Raw genomic sequence first — 12,330 nt, 5'->3', positions numbered from 1 at the left:
GCGGGAGGCGGCTTGGCTGGGGTCCCTGCAGCCCGCCCGGGAACAGCGAGCCGCTTTCCTCGTTTCCCAGCGGCGGATCCCGCTGCCCCGGTGAGAAGCGCGTCCCGCCGTGCGCCCCGGCAGCCCGCGGTCCGCTCCCGGTGGATGGTGGGGTGTCCGCCGTGTCTCTCAGCCCCGGTGGCCGGACCGCGGGGGCGGAGAGCGGGTAGGGACGGGGGGCGGCGGGTGGGTAGGCACGGGGGGCGGCGGGCGCAGGCGTCCGTCCGGTCGGGCGCTCGTTTCGGCCGTGCCGCGGCGTCGGCGGACGGGGCCGCTTGCTCTGTCTGCGGAGCCGGGGGAGCGCTCCGCCAGCAGCGAGGGGAACAGCAGGGTAAAATCAATTTTGCAGCGACTTCAGCTTTTCCTGATGATGGACGAGCACCGAATAAGAGCTTTTCCCTACAGAAACCATTGACTGTGGGCTTCCTTCAAAAATGACGGATGCCGGGGGGAAAATGAGAGGTGGCAATTATAGTGGATTCTGCATGGGTTTAAAGCACCAGTCTGAGGATTTAGATGTTTAGGTGAGATATTAGGAAGAAATCCTTCACTCACTATCTCACTGAGGATGGTGAGACACTGAAACAGGTATCCCAGGGAAGTTGTGGATGCCCCATCCCTGGCAGTGTTAAAGGACAGGCAAGATGGAGCTCTGAGTAATACGGTCTAGTGAAAGGTGCTCCTGCCCATGGCAGAAGGGTTAGAACCAGGTGATCTTTAGGGTTCCTTCCAACCCAAACCATTCTAGGATTCTTTGGGTCCTTCCAACCCAAACCTTAAAACACGCTGTGCCTTTTGTTTATCTGAGTGCTGCTGGGAGCACATTATTGTTGAATGTCAGTTTTAACTTTGGCTGAAGAAGACTACAGAAACTTTTGACATGTCTGTAAAAATTTCTATTTGGTTAGTGTGAGAGTTTTGTGGCTGTAGATTAACTGGTTGCTTGTCAGCTACTACCTGATTGCTCTCAGGGGTCTGCCGTGGCAAAGCTGCTTTGTGCTCGCTCCTTCCTTCAGTTCCTGCCAAGACACCTCCAGCTGGGTGCTTTTGAGGGGGTAAGCTGGACCTTTGGACTGTCAGAACTTTGTTCTCAGCTTTTTGAAGTGTATTCACTTGTGTACCTGTGTACCTTGTGTACCTGTTTCAAGTGTACCTGTGATTACTTAGGGGAACACATAAAAATCTTGTGGATGCTTAGTACTGTGAACAACACCTGAATGAATATCCTTGGTTTATTTGCAGCCATTTTTCTTCTTGCTACATAAAAATCATCAGTTTCTTCTTCCTAGCTTCTAACTCCTCTTTATCAGGACTTGTGACTGTAGGAAGAAATGATGTATTTTTCCTGTAATGTGTGTGGTATGTGGTGCTGCCCAGTAGCTGACTATACTTCGTACTACCGTAAGGAAGTGTAGTTGATTATAAATGCAACTTTTATACTTCCCCTCCTTGACCACAGATGGTTGCATACATTTAGTTTACCTAGTACCTGTAAATTTGGGTCTACTTAATAAAGGTTGATATTTTCAATGAAGAAAACGAATTGTCCTTATAAATTTTAATGCATTTCCATTATTCAGTGGCTTTTAACAGGCAGGTCTCTTGTTTATTTTGTTAGGTTGTGCACTTCATTAGAAAATCACATATAATGTAATTCTGTTGCAAGATCGATTTCTTCCTGTTTCCTTGTGGTGTAATCCTGGGGTTTTTAAGGATTACAGTCCTGTCTCTGTTATAATCTCTGTGCTGCCAGGCCCTTCTTAATGGAGGGTGGAGTAAAACGTTATGATTCAATACTTCCCACAAGGGCATTCCCAGAAAGTACCAACTTCAGCACGTAGCCTTAGTCACTTCTGAAAATAATAATAAATTAATCATCCTATAATTATAATTCTGTCCTCGGACCAGCATGAAAGCCTCAGTGATACATTTGTCTATTTAAATGTAAAGAAGAATGCAGCAGGGAGAAGGTTTTGCATATAGGTTAAGGTAAAGGATCAGAAAAAAAGGTATTCAGGATAGATGATAAACTGGAGAGCAGTGGCTTTTTGAAGTAGTATTTTATTTTCATGTTCCTTGCTTTATGCTGGAGAAAGAAGTGCTCTTAAGGCTAGTAGGAGGAATTTAATGAGGAGGATATTATGAGTAAGATGCTTCCTGGACTTGGGTTTCAGGTGTCTGCTAGCTAGAGCTGAGCTTTGGAGACCTTCTGGAGCCCGAGGTGGAAGGGGAATGAAGCTGGTTCGGCAGTCACTGCTGTGTGGGAGGTATGGAGGAAAGAGGGTGAGGTAGTTAGCAGTGAGACTTGCCTCTCTGTGGCCAGTGAACCTGCAGCTGTTCACCCCACAGAACAGAGGTAGTGGTGAGGTGGGGGTTGCAATAGCAAGGGATTAATTTAGGCTTGAGGGGTTTGAAAGTGGTGATGCTCAGTGGTAAAAAGTGTAGATGCTCATTTTGTTCTTTTGCTCCAGTTATAAAAGCTGTAGTGTGGCTGGATTATTTGGAGAATTTAATATTCATGGTAGTTATCATCAATACAGAAGGTTTTTCTCTCTGTTAGTGCTTCCAGCTTTACAGATGGCACTATTCTGATGCACTTATATGATTTTTTTTTTTTTAATGTAATTCTAGGTATAAGACGTACATGGCTCCTGGCTCCTCAAATGAGAAGAAAACTGATGATGGACAGGCTTCAAAGTAAGATTGACAAATGAATTATTTTGTCCAAGTTTACACTTCAACTTCCTCCCCAAACTCATTACACACTCATTCAGTTGAAGATAAATTTTATGATAATAGTGCCAAGTATCCAGTAGCAGATGTTTTGACAATTGGATGCTTTATTGCTTTACCACACCTATACAGAGGTGGCTAGCCATTTGAACTTCTCTCAACAGTGAATATTTCAAAGCAGGGTGATGTTTTTATTTTTTCTTATTTTAATCCAATGAGATGCTGAAATGTTGATTTTGGCTGCTGCTTCAAGAGTTCAAACAAATATTTCAGTGTGTTTCTCTAATCCTTACTTTAAGCTTATTTTGTCTTTGGATTTGTATTTTACTTATACCCTTAGAAGTTGTAGGTGCTTTACAACAGCTCTAGGGAAATAAATTTTCTGCTCCTGAACTTTGCATGCCAAGGATTTTTATCAAGCAAACTTTGCCTCTCCTGTAAATCCATGGCATTGATCCTATGTACACATAATAATATGCTAGTTTTTATTGGTCATTTTACCCAGGGTCCAAGTCTGCAATCAGATGTGTGGATAAGCTGAGCAAGTTGATAATGGCCCCTCACTATATTGAGGTGGTCTGTCAGAGAGTGCTGTTGGTGGGCTGTGAGATGAAAGGGTGGAATATAGCTACAGATGAGGAAGGAAGCTGTGTTTTGGCCAGGCATGAGGACAGTGGTATTACATGAATTTCCTTGAACTTTTAATAGGGGTCTTGCCTTTCCACAATTTATTTCTTGGAGAGAAGCTTTTATTGCCAGTGTTCTCATGAGGAAGGAAACATTTTTTTTTGCTCACCTGAGGATAGATTGTAAAATGATTTCAAATTGTAGCCTATCCTATTTGTATGTGACAGTCATTCCAATGGACATCAGTACAGCCAGATATTGGATCTGCATTAGTGAGTGAGCCAGTAAATAAATGTAGAGTGTCCCACAAAACTGAACAGGAATAATTCAGGGGAGGCAGCCTAGAAATTCTGCTAATATGAGCTGGTGAATTCCTAGGTTGTCTGTCTTCATGACAAGCCATACACCTGCTCTTCAGTCCTCCCAGAGCCAAACAGGTCTCTTGGAAGGAAGAAAAAAGGCAGCCAAAGCCTTTGGTTCCACCTCAGGCAGGATTTGTTTGAAGGGAGGCAAATGGAGACCATGGGAGATGGAAGGGAATTCCTACTGAAGGGGTGAATGGACTGGCTGCCTGGGTGGGCAGCTCTTTCAGTTTTTGCTGAAGGTGATTGTCTGCGGTGGGCAGGGACAGATAGGGTGGGTTGGGATGACACCTCTTTCCTTGGTGGTGCGGCTGTTACTGGATAATTAATGATGTTGGAGAGAGACCATCAGGAACAGAAGAAATTGCTATACTCAGAATATCTGGGTTGTAACTATTTGCTTTCCAGGGAAGAGTTCAGTGACCTCAGCATGGGCATCTTGGCCACTGTAGACTTCCTGCATCCTGCACAGGCAGATAAGACATAGGAAGAAATGGAAAGCATAGTTCCTTTCTGCCTTATCTCCTTTCTGGAGAGGCATTAGAAGGCAGATAAGATAACCTAGTAATCTGGACCATCTAAAATAGTGCTAAACACCTCTGTTTAGGCTTCAGAGCTGTTCCTTAGTTGTCATAATGATTTTTTGAATGAAGTCCAGGTGAACTCTTTTGTTTGTCTCCTCTGACAAAGCAGTTTGAATTTGCTGAGCCATGCTGTGCTTCCACTGGGCCTTCATTAAGCTATTAAATAATCTTCTTGTGTCTGGAAGCTATTTACCGCTTGATTCCATCTCTCAGAAATTACTTTGAAGTACTGGCAAGTGTTCTGCTTAAGCTTGTACTTACTGACTAGTCTTTTCCTACCTGTTTCAATTCAACTTAAAACATCAAGCACAGAAAGTAGACATTTTATAAATCATTCAGCTTGTTTAGGTAGCCCACTATTGAATTATCCATGAACGTGATCCCACAGGCCAAGTAGTTCAGGTTTCCCTCCCTGGTCCTGTCATTTCCTGTCTCTTCAGATAGATTAATTTTTATTTTTCTTTTAAGATGTATCATTTCTTTACAAGAAGCACTTAGGAAGAAGTGAATTATTTTTACCTCTTCCCCTCTTTTCCCTTTTCTTGAATTTTTTTTTTCACTTCTATGGTTTTCTCCTTGCTTCAGATCTCCACTTTTCTCTTTTGTTTTTCAGATCCTCTGTACCCTTGTTATCAGTTTCATGACATAGGGTTTTTTGCTCCTGTCTATGACAGAGTAAGACGAATTGCCAGAAATCTAGTTTGAGCTTGTCCATAAAGCTGAAATCATCCCATCCTTCTCAGGTGGCTGACAGAGTTTCAGTCAAAACAGAGGTCAAGTTTTGCTTTTGAGTTTTGCTATAGATTGCCTCTGTATTATGGTGGGCTATTGACTTTTGCCTGGTCCTGCTCCCATTGTTCTGCTCACCATAAAGACCCACTACGGTACCCAGCTTTAATACTATTTAAGATAATAAGATAAAGATTAAGATTACACTGTTGCAAATGCATCTGAACATCTGGGCTTTTCTTCAGCAATTTCATCCTGTGTTATGGAATTCAGGGTTTCATTAGCACAATGCACAAGGAACCAAAATAAGGTAGTACAGACATTTGTATGCATGGTATTTCCCAACTTTTGAATGCTTGACTTTGAAGAATTGTCAGCTGTTCAATGTTTGTATATATTCTATATATATTTGTATATATTCTATATATTTCACAATGCTGATGTCTTGGTAGAGAGAATTTTATTCATCTGTGCAATCCTCACCTGGAGAAAATGAAAGAAGACATTCTGTACCATTTTGCTCTTGGGACCGGTACCCATGATTTTCCGACATTATTTGGGGATGTAAAGGTAAGATGCTCTGCTTTGTTCAGCAGGCCTGAGTTTTTCTGCAGAAGGTGAAAGTGTAGCTGTCTTCAGAATAAGACTGTGTCAGCCTAACAGCAATTGAGGAGTACATGCAAAAGCGGAAAAATTTTGTGGGTTCTTGTCACTTTTGCTATCCAACAAAGCTGAGGGTAATTGATTTTGACTGTCTCATTTCATCCATTAAAAAGGCAAATGCTGTAGGGTCTATTCAGATACAACTTCTATTTGTTGGGTCTTCATATCAATATTTGTCATTCATTAGTTTAAACAGGGTGGAGGCATTTGAGTGCTGTAGACAGCTTTTTCCATAATTCTTCTTCATGGCATTTTAGAATGATTAAGAGAAGCATCATATCTGGGGATAAATCTGTGCTAACTGAAGGCATTTGCATACTCGTGTTGTTCTTTGACCTACTGAATTACACAATTGATTTTGTGTTATGGAACTCTGTCCGCCCCAGTTTGTGTGTGTTGGAGGAAGTCCTTCCAGGATGAAAGCTTTTATTGCCTACATAGCAGAGGAGCTGGGGCTCGGGAGCCCGGGAAGTGACTACCCCAACATCTGCGCGGGCACCGACCGCTACGCCATGTACAAAGTGGGACCCGTGTTGTCTGTCAGTGTAAGTGCTTGCCCTCGTCTGACACGGGACATGGTTCAGTTTTCATGCTGTTCGACATGAATGTTTCTTTTAAATACTTCACAATCCTAAACAGGCTGCTCAAAACAGTGCAGTCAACTAATTAAGGATTCCTTTTTAGCCCTTTTTTGTAAAAGGGAAAATCTCCACTACCTTTGCTCCTTCTTGCATCCCTTTGTCCTCAGTGTACCACTGAGGTGTTGCAGGAATGGCCTTATAGATTTTTTGAGCAGTTACTGTTGCCTTATCCCTGTTCTGTACCCTGAAATGGGGGAAAAATTCACTTGGTGCATGTGGGGTACTGGAAAAATGTCTATATCACATCTAGATCCATGTATCTGCAATGGCACTGTCAAATGTGCTTAAGAGTAGCATTCCATGGGACTGGTGCTGCCAAGCCATGTATGCATTTTAAAGAAATCATAGCTTCAATTTGTAGACACAATTACATGCTTCATTTGCAATTGCAAAGCTTTAGTATTACTTTGCACCCTTTCTTGTGAGCTGTAATTATCACAATATTGTGTAAACTAATGTGGATTTGTATTTGCTGAGCGTCAAGACTAAACCACAGTGTGTCTGTGTTTTGAAAAAAATTAGCTGGACTATTCACTAGCACTTCAGGTTGGTAAAAAATCAGAGTGGGGTTTTTCTTGTGTTTAGGAAATGCTCCATGATGAAGTGCATTAGTCAGATATTGGGAAAGGACACTCTATACTTTTGAGAATGTAAATGTTCTGTAATTAATGATTTTTAGAAATACTGTATTTCATCCACAGTCTGCCAAAGCTAGTGGGAGTCTATTTGTAGGCCCTTTCAGTACCTTTCTGTAGGCCCAGAAGCTGGGAGTTTTGTGGGAGTGACTTAGGTGGCACTTGGGAAAACAGTATCAGGCAGGAGATAATGTCCAGCTGCTTCTTACACATATATATTGTGTTGTCTATGTGAATGTGGAATATTAATTTGTGTTTCCTTTTCAGCATGGTATGGGCATTCCTTCTATTTCAATCATGTTGCACGAGCTGATCAAACTGTTGTATCATGCCAAGTGTTCAGACATAACCATCATTCGCATTGGCACCTCTGGTGGAATAGGTATTTCCCCTCTTGATTTCTTTTTTTCCTTTCTGCAAACCAAAGTGTCATTGCAGGAGAGTAAAGCATCTCTCTGCATGTAAGACATTAATGGTCAGAACAGTTTTCCACAGGAGGTGCATCATTTTATTTCTGTAATTTTGAAAGTAAAGGCAACATCTACTTTTGCATAGGGAAAATGCACTTAAAGATCTGACAATGTGAGAAGGAGGATGTTCCTGTCCTGTATGAAAATATAAGAAAGAAGTAAAAAAGGAAAAATTTATTTCTTTCAGAAATTACTTGTAATAATAAACTGAAGCAGCTGGGCATGGACAAAAAATTCTCTTGGTGGATTCAGAGGCAAAATTCCCACCTTTAAAATAAACAGGATTGGGTCAAGATGTATGTTTTATGTGTCTGGAAACTACTAGTTAACTGCATTGTGAAGATATATCTATTTCCTTTTGCTGCAGGTCTGGAGCCAGGCTCAGTGGTTATAACGAGGCAGTCTGTAGATGCCACCTTCAAGCCTCAGCTGGAGCAGGTTGTCCTGGGAAAGACAGTAATTCGCAGCACTAGCCTGGATGAACAGCTGGCTAAGGAGCTGATGCAGTGCAGTAAAGAAATCGGTCAGTTCCATACAGTCATTGGAAACACCATGTGCACTTTGGATTTCTATGAAGGTAAGGCTGGTGATAGACTAACAGGAGAATATTGGTAAGCAGCAACAGATAAATATTGAATAATATATTAACATTAAGCTTCCAGTTCACTAACAGAATGCATTCCCTACTCTGGCTTGTCTCAAAAATCTCAATTAAACTATTTTTCATCTACTTAAAATCAAGCATTGTACTTAGCAGTTGGCTGTAGCAAACTTGTAATTTTGTGGAGATTTCTCCCCAGCTTTAATAGATCCTCTGAAGTACATACAGTCTACTATACACTTCTCATGTACCTGTCAGGTATATTTGTCACAAAATTTGTGTGATTTATTGAAGCATCCTAGGGGATTAGAGGAGTGGGAATTATTTGTGACTTGTTTAGGGTTGGTTTTCTTTGCACTGGTTATGTACCTAAAGTAAATATTTTATGAAAAAAAGGGTTGGAAGCTGTTTCAGTTTGAGCAAAGCAGTGATCAAACAACCAAAGATAAGTTGCTGAGTTATGTCAGTGTGGCTATGTAGGAGACACAAACCTACAATACCTCCTATTTTGGATAAACACACAGGCATTCAGGTGCTTTTCTGATCTCCCAAATCTAGATGTTCATTCAGAAACGCCCTTCAAACCTTGTGAGAACAGAATATAAGTGGCACCTCATCCCACTTTTTCTGTTTGTTGCTGAGTAGGGGTCAAATGGTCTTCATTGTAGTGCTCCAGCTTGGGCAGAAGCACACACTGTCAGTTTGTGTTTCTCAGGCACCAACCACAGGTGCAAGCAACACTAAAAAAAGTGTCAGGGATGTTTTCAACTCATACAGCAAAAGCTGAGAACAGGATTGAGGACATTAATTTAGGAGTACATCTCCCAAACTCAAGAAGAGACTGAGTAAAATACAGTGTATTTCAACTCTGCTGTACTTAGCCTGCTGCTGTCTTGTCTGTAGGTGATGTTCTTGAATAATTTGACTAAAAATTTTTCTCAGAATTTACAACAGTATGAGCTAGTTAGCTTAAGAGACTCTACATGTCTTACCTTGGAAAGTTGTAAGTAATAAAATGTTCATCCTTTTAAGGTAGGAACAGGAGAGCATTTTTAAGCCTGGTGGTTTTTTTAATGTGTTTTTTAATGGTTTTTTTTGATGTGCTTAATCAGTGATTAAACACATTAAAAATGCAGCGCTTCCATACAACTTAAAGTTTGTTGTGGAATTTTGGTACTTGTACGTGTGGTAATGTACAGCATACATTTTCCTGCTTATGAATTTTGGAATTGAAGCGAAGAAGACTAATTAAGTTACCATGATTCACCAATTACCATTAAGTTACCATGATTATAAAGAATACAAATAATATGTATACGCTCTAGCAATAGCTGAGAATCACTTTGTCCTATTTGTCTTATGCACAAAAATAAAGAGTAGGAGTAAAAGCTGAGCACTGTATTAAGGAGACTGTAATAACTGGGTGTTTTCAAAATTGAATTTGGTCTGTGACTTCATCACTCTGAAATGTTCTACAAAATTACTTTCTAGGACAGGGCAGGTTGGATGGTGCAATCTGCTTATATGATGAAGAAGAAAAACTGCAATATTTGAAGAATGCTTATGAGTCTGGTGTCAGAAACATCGAGATGGAGTCTTCTGTATTTGCTGCAATGTGTAATCTCAGCGGTGTCAAAGGTAACCTAACTTAGTCACTTTATCCTAGCTATAGGAAATGTATTGTATTGCAGGGCATTTGTGGCTAAAAACTGCAAAGGAATGTTAACATACCTTCTGCACATACACATATATATAAAAGATATTCCTGCTTATAATTTTGTTGCTATCATTTTTTGATTTGTTTCAGTCATGTCACAACTTATCATAATTCCTCATGCAGTTTTTACACAGTTCTGTCATTTGCTATTCCAGCCCATGGCAACAGTGTAAATCATTAAAGTACCTAATTAACCTATGGCATTAATTTGTTTTTTCTAGTTAGCTTCTGAAGTTTATAGAAAGCAACTGCTTAATTTAAACAATCAGGTGATTCTCAGATCTATATATATGTAACTATACTCAGTTTCTATACTTTCAAATCAAATGGAACATTTTCTGTAGACTTAAGACTATCATTCTTAAACAGTTGAGGATTTTTAGTAGCATCATGAATAAACTGTTCCAAATCATAAAATGAGTTCATTTTTTTAAATGCATGCTAAATAAAAAAGGGAAATTAAAAATAATGTAAAACAATGTCTTTCTTCTTTTCATATTAACTGTCTTCTCTCACTTTCCTTAGCAAGGAATATGCTGATTTAAAATACTGATATTTCTAAAACTCCTTTAAGCTTGAGGAAGTCAAATGATTAAATATAAGCAAAAAGGCCAATCATTATATCAAACACATTCAGTTCTTACTGGCCTGAAAGGGATTAAAAACCCAACCAGTACTATCCCTGGGCAATTCACGAAGCCTTTTGCTGTCTCTGCTTTGTACGTCTCTAATATGTATTTACTGTTTGTGCTCTGCAAATTGCCACTGGCAGAAACCCCAGACAGAGCAGAGTTACAGGGCTGAGTGACAGACCTGAGCTTGAGTGAAAGGAGGGGTTTTGCCTTTGGGGCTCTGGTGATTGCATATGAAGCCAGCATATGAACTTGAGATGATCCATGGGGTCCTCATGTGCTTGCAGTATTCCCTGTCCATGAATGTGGAGGTAGCTTATCTGCTGCTTTCTGAGGGATGGCACCTACAGCACAGGCACTCAGCACAGGACTGTAACTGGCTCTGCTAGAATTGTGTGCCAGGCACTTCCTAGCAGGCATGTACTGGGTACTTGTGAAATACACTCCCTATCAAGGAAAGCATAAGAATCATGATATAACATGAGCTATTAACATTAATAACATTAAGTCTGCAGCTGCCTGAGAGCTCTGGCTTTATTATTAGTGTAGCAAGCTTAACTTAAACTATTTCTACCTTGTATCATCCAGCATGCTAGTCCCCTAGCATCTCATGGTACTGCACACTCTTTTTTGGGGATTTGTTTTCTCTTGTGTTTCTGTTCTTTTAGTGGTTTGTTCAAATGTTTATGCTTTTGGACTGTAAAATGCAAGAGTGTCATTCCTAACTAATGCTGTCTTTTAATTTCTAGCTGCTGTAGTGTGTGTTACTCTTCTGAATCGACTCGAAGGGGATCAGATCAGCAGCCCACATGATGTCCTTGTGGAGTACCAGCAGAGGCCGCAGAAGTTAGTGGGATATTTCATTAAGAAAAGTCTTGGGAAATTGTGAAATATCCATCTCGTGTTTTAGAGAAGGAGAAGGCCTTTGTACAGATCAGGTTATGATTTCTGTGCATTACAGGTCTTTTGCCTCAGAATAACTTACAGCATTCCGTGTGTCAGTGGGAGTTAATCATTTATGTCACTGTTCTTTGGGAACTGAATGTGCTGAAGGACTTCAGTTAAGTTTTACTTAGTTATGCATTGCTGGATAGAAAACTCACTTTTCTATGAATTGGAAAGCAGATCTGTTGTGAAGGACAAGGCTGTGATAATACATGAAAAAGCTTTATTTATCTCTGCTGTAAAAGAAAAACTAGAGAGAAAATCAAACTTTATGGCCAAGTACACGCATACCAGCAAATTAACTTAAAAATTTGAATAATTTTCTTGTTGTTATAAACAATTATATAACTTATGATTGTCTTTGTTGCTTCACTTGTAAATAAAACTTAAAGTGAATACAGTTTTTTTGCAGACTTTGATAAATAAACAATACTATTTTCATATATTAAAATTTCATGGAATTGCAAAGTGCGGGACTGAAGTTTCTAAGCATTAAGGACTTGACACTGAGCTGTTGAATATCTGTACTGCTTAGATACTAATCCAGCAATATTTTAACTAAAGAATTGAATCCATACCCAGGAAATATTTATGCATTAAGTAATTTTGCATTGAGATACTAGCAATCTTTTGCTGAAACAAGACTCCTGCTTATGAAGAGGAATCGAAGGCATTTGGGAGATGCACAGCATGTTCACAGGTATTATGGTAGCCCTTTTCTTTTCTTGCTTTTACTTTGTTTTTTTTTTTGGTTTTTTTTTTAATTGGTATTCATCTCCATTCTCAGGACATAACACCCACTGTTGCAATGGTTCCCAGTTCTTCTGAAGAACTGGAGTATACCTCTTAGTAGTACATGCCATCAAAACCCCTTCTGCAATTGCAGTTTTTTCCACTAACATTGGCCTAAGTGTTCAGGATTTTTTAAAAAATCATACTCCTGGCTGCTTTG

General features: G+C 40.1%; 1 protein-coding gene across 3 annotated transcripts; it reads left to right on the top strand.

The window, feature by feature from the left end:
* Positions 1-49: 49 nt before the first annotated feature.
* UPP1 (uridine phosphorylase 1) lies at positions 50-11,778 on the top strand. Of its 3 annotated transcripts, XM_041475943.1 has the most exons (9): positions 56-90; positions 2,214-2,306; positions 2,671-2,736; positions 5,527-5,644; positions 6,124-6,282; positions 7,281-7,395; positions 7,851-8,060; positions 9,576-9,722; positions 11,183-11,778. In XM_041475943.1, the coding sequence occupies exons 2-9, from the start codon at positions 2,272-2,274 to the stop codon at positions 11,320-11,322; spliced, it is 990 nt and encodes a 329-aa protein (XP_041331877.1). In that variant the 5' UTR covers positions 56-90; positions 2,214-2,271; the 3' UTR covers positions 11,323-11,778. The 3 variants fall into 3 exon arrangements, with proteins under 3 accessions (XP_041331878.1, XP_041331877.1, XP_041331879.1); XM_041475944.1 differs by lacking the exon at positions 2,214-2,306 and having other exon boundaries at positions 50-90; XM_041475945.1 differs by lacking the exon at positions 2,214-2,306 and having other exon boundaries at positions 77-205.
* Positions 11,779-12,330: the final 552 nt, after the last annotated feature.

Source organism: Pyrgilauda ruficollis, unplaced genomic scaffold (assembly GCF_017590135.1).
Source record: "Pyrgilauda ruficollis isolate IOZ18807 unplaced genomic scaffold, ASM1759013v1 scaffold37, whole genome shotgun sequence".
NCBI classification, from domain to species: domain Eukaryota; kingdom Metazoa; phylum Chordata; class Aves; order Passeriformes; family Passeridae; genus Pyrgilauda; species Pyrgilauda ruficollis.
Note: the sequence above shows the minus strand (reverse complement) of the source record. Positions and strands in the feature narration are given on the sequence as shown.

Bases quoted from the DNA above. Each gene is read 5' to 3' on its own strand.
- UPP1 (XM_041475943.1), top strand. From the start codon at position 2,272: ATGAAGCTGGTTCGGCAGTCACTGCTGTGTGGGAG. The intron at 2,737-5,526 runs GTAAGATTGACA...ATGTCTTGGTAG, and splicing joins GATGATGGACAGGCTTCAAA to AGAGAATTTTATTCATCTGT. The intron at 7,396-7,850 runs GTATTTCCCCTC...CTTTTGCTGCAG, and splicing joins TGGCACCTCTGGTGGAATAG to GTCTGGAGCCAGGCTCAGTG.